General features: G+C 46.5%; 1 protein-coding gene across 3 annotated transcripts in view; it reads left to right on the top strand.

Moving 5' to 3' along the window:
- The window catches only part of MTMR14 (myotubularin related protein 14), an 88,860-nt gene that overhangs the window by 21,792 nt on the left and 46,175 nt on the right, over nt 1-20,893 (top strand). For all 3 annotated transcript variants that reach the window (XM_081852788.1, XM_081852787.1, XM_081852789.1), the window contains exons 6-11: nt 136-258; nt 2,015-2,088; nt 5,926-5,996; nt 10,137-10,211; nt 19,209-19,275; nt 20,683-20,768. In XM_081852788.1, coding sequence (XP_081708914.1) covers nt 136-258; nt 2,015-2,088; nt 5,926-5,996; nt 10,137-10,211; nt 19,209-19,275; nt 20,683-20,768 — 496 coding nt within the window. The remainder of the gene's footprint in view (nt 1-135; nt 259-2,014; nt 2,089-5,925; nt 5,997-10,136; nt 10,212-19,208; nt 19,276-20,682; nt 20,769-20,893) is intronic.

Genomic DNA, 20,893 nt, shown 5'->3' with positions numbered 1-20,893 from the left:
TAGAGCATTAGGACTGCTGTGTGAAGCATTATGTGTTGGCTTGTCGGACTTGCTTATGCCTTGATTCTGCTAATCTGAGCCTTCTGCATTTCCTCCTCCGGGCAGAAAACCTCATCCCCTTGCCCTGTATTTCAGAAATGCAGACTCGCAGCTGTTCGACAAGGTCCGAGGTCATGACATCAAGCTCTTGAGGTACCTGTCGGTTGCGTACATCTGTGACTTGATGGTGGAGAACAAGAAAGTGAAGTTTGGCTTGAAGTAAGTACGGGTGCCATTTGTGTGTTGTGCGTCCCAATTGGCCACCGGCAACTCTTGAGAAGCACTGCAGGTGAAGGATGCTCCTGAGAGCAGGTGTAGGACAGCGGTCAGATTTAGATCAGGGATGTTCCACAATGGTTCTCACTGTTGCCTAAAGGTTCCTGAATAACTAACCTTGAGCAGGTCCCTATCACTCGGCCTCAGCTGCCTTCAAGGAGGTATTGTGAGGATAAAAGGCAGAAGGGTAGAGTTGGGATGGGGAAGCTGTAGCACTCCAGATACAGTGGTGCCTCGCAAGATGAAATTAATTCGTTCCGTGAGTTTTTTCGTCTTGCGATTTTTTCGTCTTGCAAAGCACGGACTTTGGAAAAGCTTCAAAAATCACCAAAGTCTTCAAAAACCTCAAAAAAGGCTACCACACCGCGTGCTATGAGTTGCTCCTCGAAGTGAATGCACGGTTTTAAGAAAAAGGAAACAAACTTGCAAGACGTTTTCGTCTTGCGAAGCAAGCCCATAGGGAAATCCGTCTTGCGAAGCAACTCAAAAAACGAAAAACTCTTTCGTCTTGCGAGTTTTTCGTCTTTCGAGGCATTCGTCTTGCGAGGTACCACTGTATTGAACTGCATCTCCCATCATCCCTGACTATTGGCCATGCTGGCTGGGGCTGATGGGAATTGGAGTTCAGTAACATATCAAGGTTTCCCTATCTCTGCTGCAAAGAAAACGGTGGGATAAAAATATATTGAAATGAGTTTAAAAAAGTAAAGGAAGCCAAGTTATTGCTGCTATCTGGATAGAGCAACCAGGTTTCATTTTCAGCAGACGTTGCTAGGGTCTTTCTCTCTCTTTTGACTTCTCTTCCCCTGCCCTGCTGGAAAGAGCCCCCAAATGGAGGAATGTGCTGAGTGGCTCTCTGTGTTTTTGGCCTAGGTTTGTTTTTCCTCGAGCGTAGAGCATCCCAAAGTGTGGTTGCAGATAGTTGTTCTGCACAGAATGCAAGGATAGAATGCTAGGTAGCAGCACTTCGGAATGCAAATGGGTGAGGAAGTTCTTTTTTCTTTTATTATGGTCCCATACCTTAAAATGCTCTTTGCGTGTAGCAAAATAGGGATGTCAGGAAGAAGACTACACTGAACTTTTCTCTTACGAGTTTGCTCACTATGTGCAGGAATCATGTTTTATAGTGCGTTGTTCAGCTCAAAGTCTCTGCCATGAAATGCTTGCTTAATTAGGCAGGGTGTTTTTGTTTTTGTTTTTGTTTTGTTGTTGTTGTTGTTGTTGCAGGGAGCTTTTCCAGGTCTTGGCAGGATGCCTGCCACTTGGTAGCCATGAGCTTAAAAAACTTGGCTTGCTTCATAAATGAAATTGGTTTGTGGCATTCTGCATTCAGCGTGATGCCATTTCTAATTCCCCACCCCAGACTCATCAAAATTAAAAACAAACAAGCTTCTGTTGGAGACTAGGCGTGAAGGGTAATCCAGCCAGGTACTGCTTTGTAATCTTCAAGAAAAGGAAAAGAAAAAGAATGCCAGATGGGATAATTTAAGCACAAAGACTAGCTCATGCCTTAATTGGAAAGAGATCCTGAATGTGCAGTTATTCTCTGTAAACTTGGTTGGTGAAAAAGCTGAGATTATTTGGGGTGGGGAGCAGCAGGGGAAACTGGGCTGACTTTGTTGAGGTTGGCCCACAATTGCCACGCCATGCCAGTCAGCTTCACACACGTGTAGTGTGTTTCTCTGTTTTCCTTCCCTAGCGTGACGTCTTCCGAGAAGGTGGATAAAGCACAGCGCTATGCAGACTTCACCCTCCTCTCCATCCCGTACCCAGGTAGGAATGAAGCGTTCTGAGGGACGAGCAGCAATTCCGCACAGCTGTCTAGTGCAGCCTTCCTCAGCCTGGTTCCTTTCAGATGTTTTGGCCTACAACTCTCAACAGCCCCAGCCAGTGCAGTACAGTGGTACCTCGGGTTACAAACACCTCGGGTACCTTGGGTTAAGAACTTTACCTCAGGATGAGAACAGAAATTGCGCGCCAACAGGAGGCCCCATTAGCTGAAGTGGTACCGCAGGTTAAGAACAGTTTCAGGTTAAGAACAGACCTCCGGAACGAATTAAGTACGTAACCAGAGGACCACTGTATGTCTAGCCCTGGGGCTGATGGGAGTTGTGGTTCAAAACACCCTGAGGACCATTAGGTTGGGGAAAGCTTTCCTACTGGGAAGAGGGCAGAATGGCTATGAGTGGTTTCTCCCACAGTAAAATAGGCGCACCTCCAATATCCAAGGAGACAAAACTCTTAAGGGGTGCGGAATAAAACCACTTCTTTCATTTACAAAATTGTTCCAGTTTCTTTAGCGCACCCAACGTATTTCAAGAATTGCACGGTCTCTTATCAGAATCCCTGCTTGTCTCTGGATGGAGGAGTTCCTTTGTCTTTTGGGAGAAAACTCTGGAAATATAAGGCTCCTCAGTCAGAGTCTAGCAGTCTCTTCCCATGGCTTTTAGACCGGGTCCGTGTTGCCCTTCCATGCTCCCACTCCCACAAACCCCCACGGGAACATAGCCAGTAGCACATCAAAAGTGGATGTTGCTGCAAATGGATGTCGCGTGCCGGGATAATGGGTGGCTGCAGGAAGGATGCGTCCTTGAATTTGGCATCGCCGCTCACCCGCGATGCTGGAACTCAGGCTTTCCCCTCCCTGCTATTTCCAAGCCTGGGATTCTGCTGCTAGGAAACAGCGAGGAAACTCACAGCAAGCAGGTGCTGACCCAGAAACTCTGCAAAGTCTTGAAATGCTGTGGGATGTTCCTCGAGAGGCATTACGTGGGGGAAATGAGCACATGCTTAGGTGCTCGACATCTTCTAATGGATGGGAGACCCACACTGGGAGTGTTCCAATTAAGGTTGCATCAAGCCATGGGTGAATTGTCACCACCAGAACATGGCTCTGTAATTGCCAAGGTTGTTTTTTTTTATTAAAGTTTTTGAAGGCTTCTCAAACCAATCTAGGAAGTGCCTTTGTGTGTGTGTGTACATATTTATTTATATATACGAGAATCCATTTTGAATTCAAGCGGCATGATGCTCTAATCGCAACTGGCCCAAACCTTGTCCCAGTTTGGCATGACCACTATGCTTCATATAGCCTAGCTTAAGGTCGCATCCGCTCCAAACATTTAAAGCACTATTAAACCACTTTCAGCAGCCCTGGAGGATCTCGGGCACTGCAGTTTGTTCAAGAGTGCCGGGAACTGTAACCCTGCAAAGTTACCACCCTTAGGAACCTACAGTTCCCAGGGTTCTTTGGAGGAAGACATGACAGTTAAAGTGGGAAATAATTCTTTAAATGTATGGCCTGGATGGAGAGGACCTGCACTCTCATTCTGAGAGACTGTTTTAAAAATCAACCAGCCGGTGTGGTGTTGTGGTTAAGAACCCGCGTTCAGAGGCCCACTGGTCATAAAACTCACTGGGTGACCTACTCCTCAGCCTAAGCTACCTGAACCTATCTCGCAGGATTTTTGTAGGAATTAAATGGAGGGGAGAACCCTGTACACCACCTTCAGCTCCTTAGGAGAAAAAGGTGGGGCATAAGTCAAACAAACAAACAAATTTGTGTATCTCGGCCTCGGTCCTTTATACCTGAAGGAGCGTCTCCACCCCCATCATTCAGCCCGGACACTGAGATACAGCTCCGAGGGCCTTCTGGCGGTTCCGTCATTGCGAGAAGTGAGGTTACAGGGAACCAGACAGAGGACCTTCTTGGTGGTGGCGCCCGCCCTGTGGAACGCCCTCCCATCAGATGCGAAGGAGCGGTGAGGGAGGAAGGGGACACCCGCTTAGCCAGCCAGATCAGCCGAATCAACCCTGGCGATCAATGGGGTGACAGATGTCGCAGCCAGATCGCCCTCACATCCCAGATGTGAAGGAAATAAGCAGCTATCTTCTTTTTAAAAGACATCTGAAGGCAGCTCTGTTTAGGGAAGTTTTTAATATTTAATGCTGCATTGTTTTTAACACTTGATTGGAAGCCGCCCAGAGTGGCTGGGGAAGCTCAGCCAGATGGGCGGGGTATAAATAATAAATTATTATTATTATTATTATTATTGTTGTTGTTGTTATTGTTGTTGTTGTTGTTGTTATTATTATTATTATTATTATTATTATTATTATTATTTATCATTATCTGAAGAAGCGTCCATGCACATGAAAGCTCATACCAATAACAAACTTAGTTGGTCTCTAAGGTGCTACTGGAAGGAATTTCTAAATTTATTACGATGATGATTATTAAAAATAGACACCCGGTCCTTCTTCCCAAAGGAACCCGGAGACATTTTCATATGGCTATGTACAAATAACCTCTGAGCATGCATATCGCTTTGCAGGCATGAATATTTCTATTGTGGAATAAAACTGTTAAGGAGCAAACGCTTTAAAACATGGTCCGAAGAACCAATGTGTCGTGAACTGTTTTCCCCGCCCTGTGGCCTCTTCTTCACTGCCAGCTATTCCAAGCAAGGGGATTTCAGGCTTCTCCCCTGCCAGCAAACACCATTTCAAGAACCTTTTCCAAACCAGCTTTGGGGGGGGGGGAGCGGGTAGCTGAGAGCCATGTGCTGATGCATGAAATGCACTCGCTGGGGCAGAGTTTGAGAGTGTGGTCCCTTGGCTGGTTTCAGCTTCTGGCGACAAGCCTTGCCTGCTGCCTGGTGAGGGCTGCCAGTCCCTGCTTCCTTGCTTGCCACTGAGCCTCCTGTGACCCCCTTGGTGCCGGGCTGGTGGTGGTGATGACAGTGGTCTGACCTCTTGTGACCCAGCAACCGGCTCTAGCCCTTAACACACTGTTTGTCCTGGACTCTTGATTCTGGAGGACAGACATGGAGGGTATCCTCCCTCTACCTCAGAAGCAGCTGAGTGGCAGGGTGGATAAAAATCAATGGTTTTTAAAAATAAAAAAAAAATGGATTTTTAAAATTTAAATCAGATTTTTATTATTTAAATTGGGTTTTTAAAATAAAATGTTTCTGGAGGAAAAATCGTTTTAAAGATAGTTTTCTATTTAGGGTTACATTATAGTCCAAAGGCTATTTATCAGGAAATAAGGATTTGTTTTAAGTTTTTCATGTGTGCTAAAACTGAGTCTGTTGTGTTTTTTTAAAAAAAAAAAGTTTAACCACGCCAGTTAACAAACATGGATACATATGCTATGATGTTATTGCTTTAGTTAAATAAATTGTTTAAATTGTTATTAAGAAAATGATTGTTTTTCTCCTTCCAATAAAGTACAGCAGAAAAGTTGTCCAAATATAAACAGTTAACTTATTAAACCTCACAATCATTTCATCATTATCTGTCTGTGTGTTTTAAATAGTATAACCAAATCAGTAATTTTTGATATAACTGTAAAAACTACTCTGAAAATTTATTATTCCAAAAATGAAACCTTCATCTGGTTGTAAATATTAAGATTATACTAGCAAGAATTAGTCTTTCTGTAAAAAAATTATTTAAATCAAGTCTTACTGACTAGTGATTTAAGTCGGGATTTAAATCGATTTGATTTAAATCCACCCTGCTGAGTGGGAAGTCAAGTCTGGATACTACCCTGTGCATGTTCATTCACGGATTCCCTCTCACCCTCTCGTTCTTCTCTTCATGCAGGCTGTGAATTTTTCAAGGAGTACAAAGAGCGGGGCTACCGGGCGGAAGGGCTTGTTTTTAACTGGAAGCAGGTACGGGGGCAGGCCGTGAAGCAGAGTTGCCGCGAAGCTGTTCCAAGATAAACTTTTTCGTTTTTGCCAATGACCCAAGCTGTTTGCGAACCAACTCTGGGAGCAGAGACCTGGAGTTTGTTTCTCCGTAGTCATCGGAATCTCTTTGCGGGCTTAATTTTGCGCCAGGCATCTGTTCCCAGTGCTAGGACTCAACCCTGGAATGTGAAATAAGTGGGGTTTACGGCCAACCGGCTGTGTCCTTTCCCAGGCTCCTCTGTTTCCTTTTTCTGCCTGCGCTTTTCCACTTCTGAGGGCCCCAAACACTTGGTTTCTCTGGCCACTGAGCACTGGGTTATTTTGGGGTCTCCTTTTTGGGAGTGGGGCTCAGTTTTTTGCACACATATGCAACACCCAGGGTTTCCTCCCCCCCCCCCAGCCCTCTTGTGTGGTGATAGTTATGCTTTGGCATAACTATCAACACACAACTATTACAACTATTAAGGATTGTAACTTGGCGAAGGAGTTTCCCATTAGTATGTACAAGTAGGGGTCATTGCAAGATTGACTTGTTTCTCTTCAGGTTTCTATCTTCCCTATTCCATCCCTTCTTTCCCTGGGTCCTCTGCTCAACAGGCAGATAATTCAACAGATCACTGTATTTTTCGCTCTATAGGACACACCCGACCATAGGACGCACCTAGTTTTAGAGGGGGAGAACGAGGAAAATAAATTCTCTCCCTCTCTGCGCAGCGCCCCTTCAGCGAAGCGGCAGGAAAAACGGAGCCCCTTCCATTTCTCCACCCGCTTCGCTGAAGGGGCGCTGCGCAGAGAGGGAAAGCTGTGCAGTGCCTCTCCAGCGAAGTGAAGCCTGGAGAGCAAGAGAAATCGGTGCACACCGATCCCTCTTGCTCTTCAGGCGTCAACAGCTATCCCTGAAGCCAGGAGAGTCTTCAGGCAGCTATCCCTGAAGCCTGGAGAGCGAGAGGGGTCGGTGCGCACCTACCCCTCTCGCTCTCCAGGCTTCAGCGAAAGCAATGCAAAGCCTCCAGATCGCGGCGGGAGTGCTCCCGCTGCGTTTCGGAGACTTCGCGTTGCTTTCACTGAAGCTATGGAGCCTGCATTCGCTCCATAAGACGCACACATTTCCCCTTAATTTTTGGAGGGAAAAAGCTGCGTCTTATAGAGCGAAAAATACGGTAATCAGCATTCTGTGCCTGTTGAACATGCTCAGTGGGCTGTTTTGTGCCCCTTTTCCTTAAAAATAAAATGGTGAGGGGTAGTCCATTGTGAAGCTATCCAAGACAGCAAGATGGTTCATTTGACCCTTTGCATATGTCTGTGTTTCTGTGTCCTCCTGTTAGCTATTCCAGTGTGTTCTCCCCCTTCTAGTTATCACCTCCCACCTCAACATTCCACGCTACTTGAGCTATTAAGGGATTATTGGGGTTTTTAGGATTTTCCTTGCTGTTTTTGTGCGTCCGTTTTGGCTACACAAACCTGAGAAGGCTCAGATTGGAGTACAGGTTTCCTCTGAGCAATTAAAAGGATTCATTTCATTCACCAGGGAATGGGCGGAAGGAGCTGTCAGGTCAGAGGGCAGTGTTCCGGGGCAGATGAACCTTGGTGCTATTTTCCTGAAAGTCAGAGAGTGTCTGTTTAGGTGTTGGCCGGTCTTGGCAGCACCGTCGCAGACAGCCCCACCTTCGCATTTGCAGCCACAAGAGGGCCTAGAACCTGCAGCAGTTTTGGGATTTCCTGCTTCTGTCCTTCCCCTTCCCCACTGCTGCTCAGGCGGTCCTCTCTGAGAAATCCTTTTGAAAGCATTCAGCCGAGAGGCTTGTTCCTCCCATAGAAAAGGACGCCACAGTAACACGCTTCGCAACGGGGAGACGTAACGCAGGTGAAATACCGTTGCTGTGAAATCTAGCAGGAGTGCAATGCCACACTCCACGGTGTCTTCATCAGCACTTATGAACCGCTGTAAATCAGGATTCGGAGCTCAGGAAGAAGGCTTTGAAAGCCACCTAATTGTGGAGAAACGGGGCCATTCATTTAGGCAGGGATTGCCAGCTTCTGTATTCCAGGCAGCCAGTGATGTTTCCCTCCCAGGCTGGTATTGGGAGGGGCAGAAAGGCGTATTTTGCTACACAAACTGGCTTTTTCAAAGATGTGTGGAGCTGAGAGGGACCTTGGGAGTCGTCTCATTCATATATGGGTGTGTGGGTGTGGGTGTATACACACACACATACCGTATTTTTCGCTCTATAAGACGCACCAGACCACAAGACGCACCTAGTTTTTGGAGGAGGAAAACAAGAAAAAAAAAAATTCTGAATCTCAGAAGCCAGAACAGCAAGAGGGATCGCTGCGCAGTGAAAGCAGCAATCCCTCTTGCTGTTCTGGCTTCTGAAATAGCTGCGCAGCCTGCATTCGCTCCATAAGACGCACACACATCTCCCCTTACTTTTTAGGAGGGAAAATGTGAGTCTTATAGAGCAAAAATGTGTGTGTGTGTGTGTGTGTGTGTGTGTGTGTGTGTGTGTGGAGAGAGAGAGAGAGAGAGAGTCTGTTGAAGGAAAAGCTAGACACTTCCTAAGCCAGCCTCTGTTCCACTTTTACCAGGGGGAATTTTCTAGCGCTTAGCCGAAATCTCCTTTCCTGCAGACTCCATCCATTTGTTCTAGCCCTGCTCTCTGGAGCAACGGGAAAACAAATTTGCACCATCTTCTGGGGACTGAGCATGCTCAGTGGACACAGAATGCTGACTGGGGCAGAGACCCAGAAAAAGACAGAATGAAATAGAAATGATGGAAGCCTGAAGCCAGCCCTTCGAATATTTGAAGAACATGTCTCCCCTTAATCTTTGCTCCTCCAGGCTAAACATACCCAGATCTTTGAAATGCTTCTTATAAGACCTTGTTTCGAGACATCCTGGTCTCCCTTCTCTGGGCATGCTTCAGTTTGTCAGCGTCTTCCTTAAAATGTGCCCAGAACAGCATAGATTACTGCCGATGATTAGCCAGAATAGTGCAGTACAGAGCAGAACTCCTGCTTCTCATGATCAGAGCACTATATGTCTATTAATGCACAAGTAGTGCAGGCGCCATAATAAAGCCTGTGTCATCTAGTCATTGGGGCTTCTCAGGAATGAAACACATGTTGTTAGGCTTGGCACTGTACACTTAAAAATGTTTCCTGCATGTAAACAAACGAGGGACATGAAGGCTATGTTAACGGGTGGAATATTTTTTTAAATCTGAAAACACTGCCTTCGTATATGTGGAACCGAGTTGAACGTTTGACCCTACCTCATTTTAAATTTGGTAGGACTGTCAAAACGGGATTGGGGGGGGGCAACTGGCCGTTCCCAATTTAGGCGATGAGAAAATTCAGTGCCTGGAAAAGTCGTTGAGATGCATAGAGATGTCATTGGGGGAAATGGCTTACAATGACAACTGGCGTGAGACAGCCAGCATAGTGTATTGACTGTAACGTCATACTAGGACTGGGAAGACCTGAGTTCAAATCCCACCCAGGTATGAATCTTCAGGAGGTACCTGGAGCCACCCACTGTCTCTCAACCTCACCTTATCTTAACAGGGTTTTTCTGAAGATAAAATGGGAAGTCCCGTTTGTATCAGGCAAGAGATATAAATGAAATAAGTAAAAAAATACACCAGGATACAACTAAGGCTGCAAGTGGCCTTGGGAGCAAACTCTCCCTGAATTCATAGGGACCTAATCATGAGCAAATCTGCATGGGCTTGGGCTGAAAGTCTTGGACCCAAAGCTAAGCTTTAGATGAGAGGAATAGAGGAGTAAAATACACAGACCTGTTTGTAGTACAGGATTTCTAGTACAGTGGTACCTCAGGTTACATATGCTTCAGGTTACATACGCTTCAGGTTACAGACTCCGCTAACCCAGAAATAGTGCTTCAGGTTAAGAACTTTGCTTCAGGATGAGAACAGAAATTGGGCTCCGGTGGCACAGTAGCAGCGGGAGGCCCCATTAGCTAAAGTGGTGCTTCAGGTTAAGAACAGTTTCAGGTTAAGTACGGACCTCCGGAATGAATTAAGTACTTAACCTGAGGTACCACTGCACTTCCTTCATCACATCATCCTACCCCTGATGGACCTTGTGCCTCTTTCTTTGCAGGATTATGTTGATGCTCCTCTCAGCATCCCAGTCTCTCTCACCGAGCGGTTGAACATTGATTGGAGCGAGTATCAGGTAAGATGGCAGGTCGCAAGGACCAAGTTTCCCCCTGACCCCTGGATGGTAGACGGGGCATAATGTCTTACACCGTAACCAGTGTTTCTCAAACTTGGACCCCCAGCTATGTTGGACTACAGCTCCCATCATCCCACTGGTCGTGCTAGCTAGGGATGATTGGATTTGAGTCTAGCAACAGCTGGGGACCCAAGTTTGAGGAGTACTACCATAAACTCATGAGGATGTTTGGTATGGCTAATGTTCTACATTTGTGTCGATGTGATTCTCTCTCCTGTTTACTGAAAGCTGCTTAATTCAGTTAGTTTATTTCTGAGAATTTTATACAAAGTTGTACGGATTCTTTTTTTTGCTACTGGTGTTAACGATGAACACTAGTAACGTCTTTGAATTGCAATTGTCGTTCATGTGATACATTGAGAACCATTTTGGGCACAATTTTGTGGGAAGGTTCTACAGAAATCAACAAAGAAACGATGCTCCAGTAATTGTTCCACATAAGAGTTTCCAGAGGCGATCTGTGGACTCCTGGGGGGGGGGGGAGAGTTGGTGACGGTGGTAAACAGTATGCACATTTTAAAAGTGCTTTTATGGTCTGTATCTGAGTTGAGCCCCCGCCCCCGCCCCCAATAACCTTATGAGCCTACCATCAGAATTTCACCTTACCCACTTTTTCTCTCTAGAGCTGAGAGCAGTTTAATTCTTGGTTCTCGGGCAGCCTCCCCCCAGGTAGCTAGCCCTGCTTGGCTTCCTTCAGTTGCAAAATTTCATTGTGTCCTTTCTAGCCATTTTCTGAGCTAATTGGGGTAGGAACAGCAGTGAGTCCACTTAAGAAGGAGCCCTGCTGGACCAGAGAGAGGCTACTTCCAGTGTAGCACTCTGTTTGCAATAGTGACCCGCCAGAAAACTACACACAAGGCACAAAGGGAATAGCTGTTCTCTTGGCATGTCCCAAGCCCATGTTATTCAGAGGTACGCAGGTGTACTTTTTCAAGCCGGGTGAACATTTCCGGGGTAAATTTGCAGCCTACTTTTCTGACAAGCAGTTTATATCCAAAGTGCTTCTTAAAAATGTATGAATGGCATGTAATAATAATAACATAGCTGTCAACTTTTCCCTTTTCTTGCGAGGAATCCTATTCTTTTTTCTTTTTCCTTTCTCCTCCTGTGATGAGGCTGCATTTTAATATTTTAATGTTTCAATATTTTAATTGTTGTATTTTAATCTTGTTTTTAAGTTATATTCATTCAACTTGTTTTTATTATTGCTTGTTAGCCACCCTGTGCCCGGCCTTGGCTGTGGAGGGCAGGGTATAAATAAAAACTATTATTATTATTATTCGGAATAAGGGAATTTCCCTTAAAGAAAGGGAAAAGTTGACAGCTATTATTATTATTATTATTATTATTATTATTATTATTATTAATAGTGTTTAAACAATTTATGTGTTACCTTTAATTCTGAGAAGAAAGACCAAGGCACTTCTCAAACAAACAAAAGCCGACAACAGAAAAACCGGTACAAAACAGGACTCTAAATCAGGAATGTAAAAATAACGCCATTAAAAAGTTTCAAGTGCCTCGAAACACAAAGCGGCGCCTCTTTAATTGCAAAACACGGCGAAAACATGCTCACAATGGAAGGGCATGTTATCAAAGAGCAGCAATCCATTAAAAGCCTGCATAAATAAGTGTTTTTTTTTCCATTCCCTTGTGTGGATTAAGCTGAAGCCATTCCGTGTATGTATATAACGGGTGTGTAGGTCAGAGGAGGAAGCGCACTTGAGAAGCTTTCTTAGATGTGGCCTGAAACTTGGGTTTGTGTGGAGAGGAAACGGTTCTGCTCCACCTAAAGAGATGGAGATCTGGCACGACCCCACAATTTGCTTGCTATCATCTGGACAGCGTTGGGAGAATGCCTTCCAGAGTACGCCTGTGCTTGTGAGTAGTTTGTTAGACGATAGAGCAGGGTGGTCTGGGCCTTGGGTTGCATGTGAACCGCCATGCCCGTTTTGGCAGCCCTCGGCAACATTCAAGAAAAAATAGATCTTAAAGCCTTAAAAAGATATTTTTTGTGTGTCAGGTGTGGTTAACGAAAGTGCATACGCCCGTGTATTAGCTTTGTTTTATAATTAAATCTATTATTTGTGTATTTAATATTATATTTAAATAAATTAATTGTGCTTATTAAATGTTATTAAACATATTGTGAACACTTTAATTTACAATATGGGAATTGAGTTAAGTGTGTGGCGGCTTCTGTGTCGAAGTACAGTGGTACCTCGGGTTACATATGCTTCGGGTTACATATGCTTCAGGTTACAGACTCCGCTAACCCAGAAATAGTACCTTGGGTTAAGAACTTTGCTTCAGGATGAGAACAGAAATCATGTTCCGGCGGTGCAGCAGCAGCGGGAGGCCCCATTAGCTAAAGTGGTGCTTCAGGTTAAGAACAGTTTCAGGTTAAGAACAGTTTCAGGTTTGTGTAATTAAAGCAGCAGCAAGAGTGTTGTTTGGATCCCTTTCGGAGCTTGAAGTATGGGTACCCCCAATAAAAATTTAAAAATCTGGCTGTATAATTTGGAATTAATGTGATTTGGAATTAATGTGATTTGATTGGCCTGTTAATAAAAATTATTTTTTTAAAAAAAGAACAGTTTCAGGTTAAGAACAGACCTCCGGAACGAATTAAGTACTTAACCCGAGCTACCACTGTATAGTACTCTTGTGGCCCACTTGGTATGAAAGGTTGGACCGCTCTGTTACGGAGCAATAAATGTGCCCGAATAGTTGTGATTCCATCCTGCACTGCCTTCTGCGAAACAGGCTTGAGAAAACTTTTTGGAGGATCCTGTCAGTCTGTCTGTTTATCTCTCACAAACACAATTTCCGCATGTGTTGTTCTGAAACAGGCTTGAAGTACCAGGGCATTTTTGTTGCTCACTTACACCCTTTTGCCTGTCTTCGAAGATCTCATTCCACATTCCCTCCCATGCCTAAACCAAGTATTTCTCACCAGCCCTTTCCCCCCCACTTCCCTTTGACACACGCAGCATTTAAGGTTGGAATCAATGTTCCCTTTATTTCTGTCCTAGTCCTTTCTTTTGAAGCAGGACTTCCCTGCTTAGCCTTAAAGAGTTTTCAAGATAAGTGCTTCCGCCCAAAGACAACGTGCTAAAGCAGGTGTGAGCGCTGCCATTTCCCAGAACAGGAACAGCATGCGTCTTCTATGAAGCGAAGAAAGGGAGGGCCTGGAACTGGCTAGGCCACTAAAAGACTAGGTGGACTGTGTCCCTCACCTCTTGTAGGTGACTTCCTAAAAAATAACATTCGCTGTAACATTCAACACATGCAGGGTAGTGTCTCCTTACTGTGCTGAAAATCTGCTGACAACAAAGCAATGGCCTGTAGCGTTCTGCTGGTGCCCTGCAATTTCACCTCAATTCTGCCAAGCGTGGCTTGCCGTTAATTGCATTTTTGAGCACATCCTTGCCGGAGAGAGCTTTGCGGCGGAATGTCAGTCATTTTCTTTTGATTCCTCGGCAGCCAGTTGGCGCTCGCAACTTGGTGCGTGAGAGGAGATAACCCACCTGTTCCTGTGGCAGGTTTGGCCTTCAGTCCCCACCCACCAACCTAAGATACTCTGGATTGGCAGCTGCAGGTTGTTAAAAACAAAATGAAACCCTGCTATGCAGAACGTGAATTTGTTTAGAGCTGAATTGTGGAGAAGACAAGAGAATTTGTGGGAAATGAATGGCCAAGTATATAGATGGCCAGTCATATGTCTTACATGGTGCTCTAGGGTGACTTCTCTGGAATCACTTGTCACGGGCCCCATTTTTCTAGAGCATTGATCAGTGCTTTGCAGCTTCCACCATTCAAATTCCCCACAGCACCCCTAAAATAGCATTACTCTGGGGGAATTGTGGGAAACTTCTCCCCCTATTTTTTTTGCCAAAGTGATAATCTTAAATAAATAAGAATAAAAATGTGCACCCCACCACCGGAGACCATTCCATTGTAACTATTCAACCTCCCAAAATTTCAACACCTCTTGCGATGGTTTGACCCCTTTCCGTTTTAACAGTACGGATTCTGCAAACGCCTTCCTAATAATAATAATAATAATAATAATAATTTATTATTTATACCCCGCCCATCTGGCTGAGTTTCCCCAGCCACTCTGGGCGGCTTCCAATCAAGTGTTAAAAATAATACAGCATTAAATATTAAAAACTTCTCTAAACAGGGCTGCCTTCAGATGTCTTTTAAAAAGAAGATAGCTGCTTATTTCCTTCACATCTGAAGAGAGGGCGTTCCACGGGGCGGGCGCCACTACCGAGAAGGCCCTCTGTCTGGTTCCCTGTAACCTCACTTCTCGCAATGAGGGAACCGCCAGAAGGCCCTCGATGCCGGATCCCAGTGTCCGGGCTGAATGATGTGGGTGGAGATGCTCCTTCAGGTATACAGGTATATCTCCTCAAAATCATTTCTCCTGCGTATTCCCTGTCTTACCTTAATGGCACATGTTAATTTATCATTAAAGGCTGGAATTGTGGGAAACTTAAATGGCAGAAGTTGCCCGAGTCTGATCAGAGTGCTACAGGTGCCAATTGCCAGTGCCTGTATTATTACTGTTACTATTTATTAAGATTTATAATACCGCCTTTCATCACAAGATCTCAGGGCAGTTCTCAATTAAGCCCAAGGAAGCCTATTAGTGTAAGAGGCACTTTTGCTTAAAGGCTTGGTCAAACCTGAAGCAATAGCACAACGGGGGCCTATATTAGTGGGGCAAGGAAGCAGGCTGTAAAGAGATTTCTGCCTTAGGTACCTGGTTGGAGCAAATGTGCTGCCCCCATTCCACCGCCCTTTCTGCCATAGCCATGAGCGCTGTTGTTAACATTCATTTAATTTATAAACTGCTTCCCAAAGTGATTTGCAATAGAACAGAAGCCTGTATAAGTAAGTTTCTTATAGAAAAACAGTTAATAGCAACAGCACATACATAAAATCAATTCAGGTGCAGTATAGAGACCAAGTGAGATAAAAGATCTCCATTTAGAAGGCTACAATCGTACTTTGGTTGCCGAACGCCTTGCGAGACAAACGTTCCAGCTCCCAAACGCCGCAAACCTGGAAGTGAGTGTTCTGGTTTTTGAACATTTTTCAGAAGCCGAACGTCTGATGCGGCTTCCGCAGCTTCTGATTTAGTGCAGGAAGCTCCTGCAGCCAATCAGAAGCCGCGCCTTGGTTGTTGAACATTTTCAGAAGTCAAATGGACTTCCGGATCAGATTCCGTCCGACAACCAAGCTATGGCTGTATTTGAAAAAGGAGGAATGTCTTTAGCAGGCGCTGAAAAGGCAGCACAGAAGGTGCCAATCTTGCTATTTGTTGGGAGTGGGGGAGTTTCAAAGGGTATCTGCCACTATGATTGGTTGGGTATATAAAAGCCAAAAATACCTTTTGAGTCTCATCATCGTACGTAAGACCATGCTCAAGGCAGCTTTCAACATGATTGCATCATTGCCAGCAACAAAAATAAGGTAAAGGTAAAGGGACCCCGTTAAGTCCAGTCACGGACGACTCTGGGGTTGCAGCACTCATCTTGCTTTACTGGCCGAGGGAGCCGACATTTGTCCGCAGACAGTTTTTCTGGGTCATGTGGCCAGCATGACTAAGCTGCTTCTGGTGATACCAGAACAGCGCACGGAAATGCCGTTTACCTTCCCGCCAGAGCGGTACCTATTTATCTACTTGCACTTTGACGTACTTTCGAACTGCTAGGTTGGCAGGAGCAGGGACCGAGCAACGGGAGTTCACCCTGTCGCGGAGATTCTAACCGCTGACCTTCTGATCGGCAAGCCCTAAGCTCTGTGGTTTAGACCACAGCGCCACCTGCGTCCCTTACAACAAAAGTAGTCCTAGGCAATAAGAAAAACACATCAAAAGCTATACTGTACCACCAAATTGAACAGTTTCCACATAAGTCATAATAAGATCTAGGAATAAAGGTAAAACGAATTAACACCAATAGCAGCAGCAACAACAACAAAAACCCAACGGAAACTCCTAAACAATACCCTAGCCCAAGAAATCTTTTCAGCGGGCTCAGCTTTTGTAGCTGGAGTCAGTCCAGGGCTCCAGGTGGGAGAGAAAGGCTAACCTGGTCCCAAGCCACATAAGGCTTTATGCACCAAAACTAGCACCTTGAACTTAACCTGGTAGCTGATTGGCAACCCGTGGAATTATTCCAGCAGAGGGGTAATGTGGGAACGCTGTTCCCAGTGACCCGATGAGCCACTGCATTTTGCTTTAGCTCCAGCTTCCGTGTCCATGTCCAGCCCCACATACAGTGCATTGCCGTAACCCAACCACTAGAAACTTGCAGTGGAAAGTTTCCCAAAAGCTCTAACCTTCAGGATATAAACTTGTATGGTGGATGCCGAGTTCTGCCATTCTTTACCAGCCCAGCCCATCACCACTAGAATCTGTGCGTGTATGTCTGTCTGTCTGTGTGTGTGTCTGTCTGTCTGTCTGTCTGTCGCTCTCCACGGACAAAGTGTGATGCAACTTGGGTGAGATGGGATGCCCTTCCCAGTCTTTGACCAGAGCAGCCATTCTTCATTCCCAAAGTTTGATGGATCCCTGTTGTGTTTGTCTTCTAGCTCTCTCGAGTCACCTCATAATAATAAATGGGGTGGGGGGGGACAGACACTGCCTGGTAAACATCTGTGGGGGCTTGAAGACTCCTCTCCCTCCTGACTTGCTGTCCCTGGGATCTTGTCGAGCCAATCCCATTCCAGCTGCCGAAAGTGGGTTAGGACTCTGCAGGCAGCTCGGTGGGGTCATTCCGAGACCAGCGCATTGTGAAATTTCTGGCCCAGCCACCCCAATTACTGGGGGAGGCTGCTGTTCCTAGGAAGGTAGCGGTTTTCCCTTCCCCTGCCCATTCCCAGGCCCTCCTGTTACTCACACACTCTATCTGTTTTCCGCTGTGAAGAGCTCATGGACTGAGCTTCCCCATTTTGGGGGGGGAGGGGGGCACTTGGTGAAGTGGGTCGGGACGCAGCAGGGCATTCATAGACTCTAATCAATGTTTCAGAACGCGCTCCGTCGCTGGGCTGTAACAGTTCTTTACTTTAGGGGGTCCTGGACGCACTGTGTGATTCTGTAGGAACCAAATTCTCCTGAACAATTGAGTAATGAGTCAGAAATTAGAGCTCTGTTTCCTTCTCCTCCCACTGCATTCTGAAGTTTCCTTCCAAATTTCTTTTTGGGTAAAACACTTACGCAAGCGTTCCATGCTTTGCTTCAAATCCAAACGCCACAACTAAGAAAAACTTAACTGATGTTGCAGCTGGACCAAGAGTTGCAGCATTGTGCGGCAAAGCAGAATCTACTAAGTAGATTGATGAACTTGCAGGATAAGTCCCTGCTCAGATATATGAGTCAGAAGGGACCCTGAGGATCATCTCGTCCAGCCCCCTTGCAGTGCAGGAAATTCAGCTGTCCCATGTGGGGATCGAACCTGCAACCTTGGCGTCATCAGTACCACACTCTAACCAGCTGAGCTATCCAGGCTTGGGCACATCACTGTACTTCAGCCCAGCGTAAACCAATCTTAAATACAAAATCCGCTACCGCCTCTGCTTAACTCTTTGATTACTTTTCTCTCCTTCCCTTTACTTGAATGTACTTAAGCCCAGCCTCCCTCTACCCTGGAGCTCTCCAAATGGCGTTGGACTCCAGTTCCCATCATCCCTCACTTTTTGGCCGTGTTGAGTAGAGCCGATGGGAGCTCTAATCTGAAATATTTTTAGGGTTACAGTCATGCAAGCCTGACTAAAGTTGCAAAATGCAGGTCTCTATGTGGTTTTGGACAAGGAAAAGGGTGGTGCAGCATATTCTTTTAGAGGGAGCATAGGGAAGACAAGCCAGTAGTGATGTATGGAAGTGAGAGCTGGACCATAAAGAAGGCTGATCGCCGAAGAATGGATGCTTTTGAATTATGGTGCTAGAGGAGACTCTTGAGAGTCCCATGGACTGCAAGAAGATCAAACCTATCCATTCTTAAGGAGATCAGCCCTGAGTGCTCACTGGAAGGACAGATCCTGAAGCTGAAGCTCCAATACTTTGGCTACCTCATGAGAAGAGAAGACTCCCTGGAAAAGACCCTGATGCTGGGAAAGATGGAGGGCACAAGGAGAAAGGGACGACAGAGGATGAGATGGTTGGACAGTGTTCTCGAAGCTACCAGCATGAGTTTGACCAAACTGCGGGAGGCAGTGGAAGATAGGAGTGCCTGGCGTGCTCTGGTCCAGGGGGTCACGAAGAATCGGACACGACTAAACAACAAAGGGAAGACAAGAGAAGGCCTGCTTGTGTACCTTCTAGTTCCTGAGCCTCCTGCAGAAACCAGTTGCCTTCACTACCACGGAGACCAGAAACTTTTCCATCTTTCTATCAAAATGAGAACCCTTTTCTGAGTCTTGCAGTTGCATGTGCCCATCAGAGCCTCTGCCTTGCCCCAAAGTAGCCTTTTCCTCCTTAATGTTTGCGTTGTGACCTAGAGAGCATACAGCCCCCTTTCCCTTGTGATCCCACGGATGAAGATGGTGGTTGTCAATCTCGTTGGGCGTACTTGGCAAGTGGAGAGGCTTAAGCGTCTGCCCCTAAGAGGAAAGAGCTCAAGATGCACGTCCTCCAACAAGGCAGGAGGGCTCTATGTTAGCCGCCGCAGAGACGTGGTTTCCTGCAAATTAAAGGTGGCTCTGCACTCTCCCACTTCTTGCTTGCATGCCAGTCCTCCCTAACTTGCCTCTTCGTGGGGGAACAAAATGTAGAATCGAAGCAGGTAATAAAACGCGGGTTAAGTGTTTCAGGTCACGAGTGTTGAGCAGGATTGCAAAGATGCTCCAATACGCATCACTTTATCTGTTCTCTTTTTTCCTCTCTCCTCTCTTTCTCATCTATTGCCCTCCCCTCTCCTGCAGAGCTGGGACCTGGTGCAACAGACACAGAACTACCTGAAGCTCCTGATCTCCATTATTAATGGTGACGGTGAGGTTTTCTTCTTGTTATGGAGAAGGTGGGAAATGGGGGGAGGGTACCTTTTGGGGGTGGCTTATTTGACTACTTTAGAAAACTATGGGGGGGTGTGAGAGAGAGAGAGTGTTTTGAAGAAAACTCCATGGCAAAGAAACCTCATGGCTAAAAGCAGGGGAATTGAGGATTGGGCTTCTAGACGTAAATACAGTGGTACCTCGGGTTACAGACGCTTCAGGTTACAGACTCTGCTAACCCAGAAATAGTACCTCGGGTTAAGAACTTTGCTTCAGGAGGAGAACAGAAATTGCGCTGCGGCGGCGTGGCGGCAGCGGGAGGCCCTATTAGCTAAAGTGGTGCTTCAGGTTAGGAACAGTTTTAGATTAAGAACAGACCTCCGGAACGAATTAAGTCCGTAACCAGAGGTACCACTGTGTTGGCATCCCCTTCAATAATCTGAGCTGAGCTGCTCCCTCTGCATTTGACCTTATGAAGGGCCTGTTGCCTCTGGTCTCCTTTGCACAGTGCACCCTGCATGTCTCCCAAGAAAGCTCTCGTGAAACTTCTGTGGCTGAGAATTTTGGACGCAGCCACTCCATATACCCTGCTTTTCAGAGGCCTCTCATTTCGCTTTGCTCGGTGAGCTTTGAGGCACCTGTTGCGAGCTCTGCCCTTGTAGCCAACTTGCCTCCCCATCTGCCCCCTCTGATTCGCTCATCGGGGCTGAATATAAAAAGGTAAAGGGACCCCTGACCATTAGGTCCAGTCGTGACCGACTCTGGGGTTGCGGCGCTCATCTCGCTTTACTGGCCGAGGGAGCCGGCGTACAGCTTCCGGGTCATGTGGCCAGCATGACTGAGCCACTTCTGGCAAACCAGAACAGCGCATGGAAACACCGTCTACCTTCCCGCCAGAGCAGTACCTATTTATCTACTTTCACTTTGACATGCTTTCGAACTGCTAGGTTGGCAGGAGCAGGGACTGAGCAATGAGAGCTGACCCCGTCGCGGGGATTCGAACCGCTGACCTTCTGATCGGCAGGTCCTAGGCTCTGTGGTTTAACCCACAGCGCCACCTGCGTCCCTGGGGCTGAATATACAGGGCAGTTATTTGGCTGGATTTTACTCACAGTGCACCCATTTTAATCCACAGGCCTAACTCAGTAATTTTCAGTGGGTGCATCTGTTGTTTCCTTTTGCCCGTCCCCCAGGCTTCATATAGTCCCTTGTTGCCTGCCTTGCGGAGCCTGTCCCCAGAGAACGCTGTGCCTTGTGCATCTGGCCTGGCATATGCCACCACATCCCCTGGGGGGCTAGCGGAGCCCTTGGTGCCCCGGGGGGCTTTTCATCCTGAATGCCATGCAAGTAACACAGCCTTTTCCCCTCCCGCCTTTTGCTTTGCCTCCCTGCTGGCTCAGCGTAGATGACAGTGGGCTCCTGATACACTGTATATCCGGCTGGGACAGGACGCCTCTCTTCATCTCCCTCCTGCGCCTCTCCCTGTGGGCTGTGAGTACCAATGGGCATGTTTCCGCAGGGGAGGCAGTCGCTAAGGGGTGCAGCCGGGACCTGGGAAGGGGGCAGGGTGGGTGGAGAGGGGGCGGACGCTTTTCATTCGTACCTGGATTGGCAAC

This window comes from Podarcis erhardii, assembly GCF_964252035.2.
Source record: "Podarcis erhardii genome assembly, chromosome: 2".
NCBI lineage: Eukaryota > Metazoa > Chordata > Lepidosauria > Squamata > Lacertidae > Podarcis > Podarcis erhardii.
This window is presented reverse-complemented; position numbering and strand designations above follow the sequence as displayed.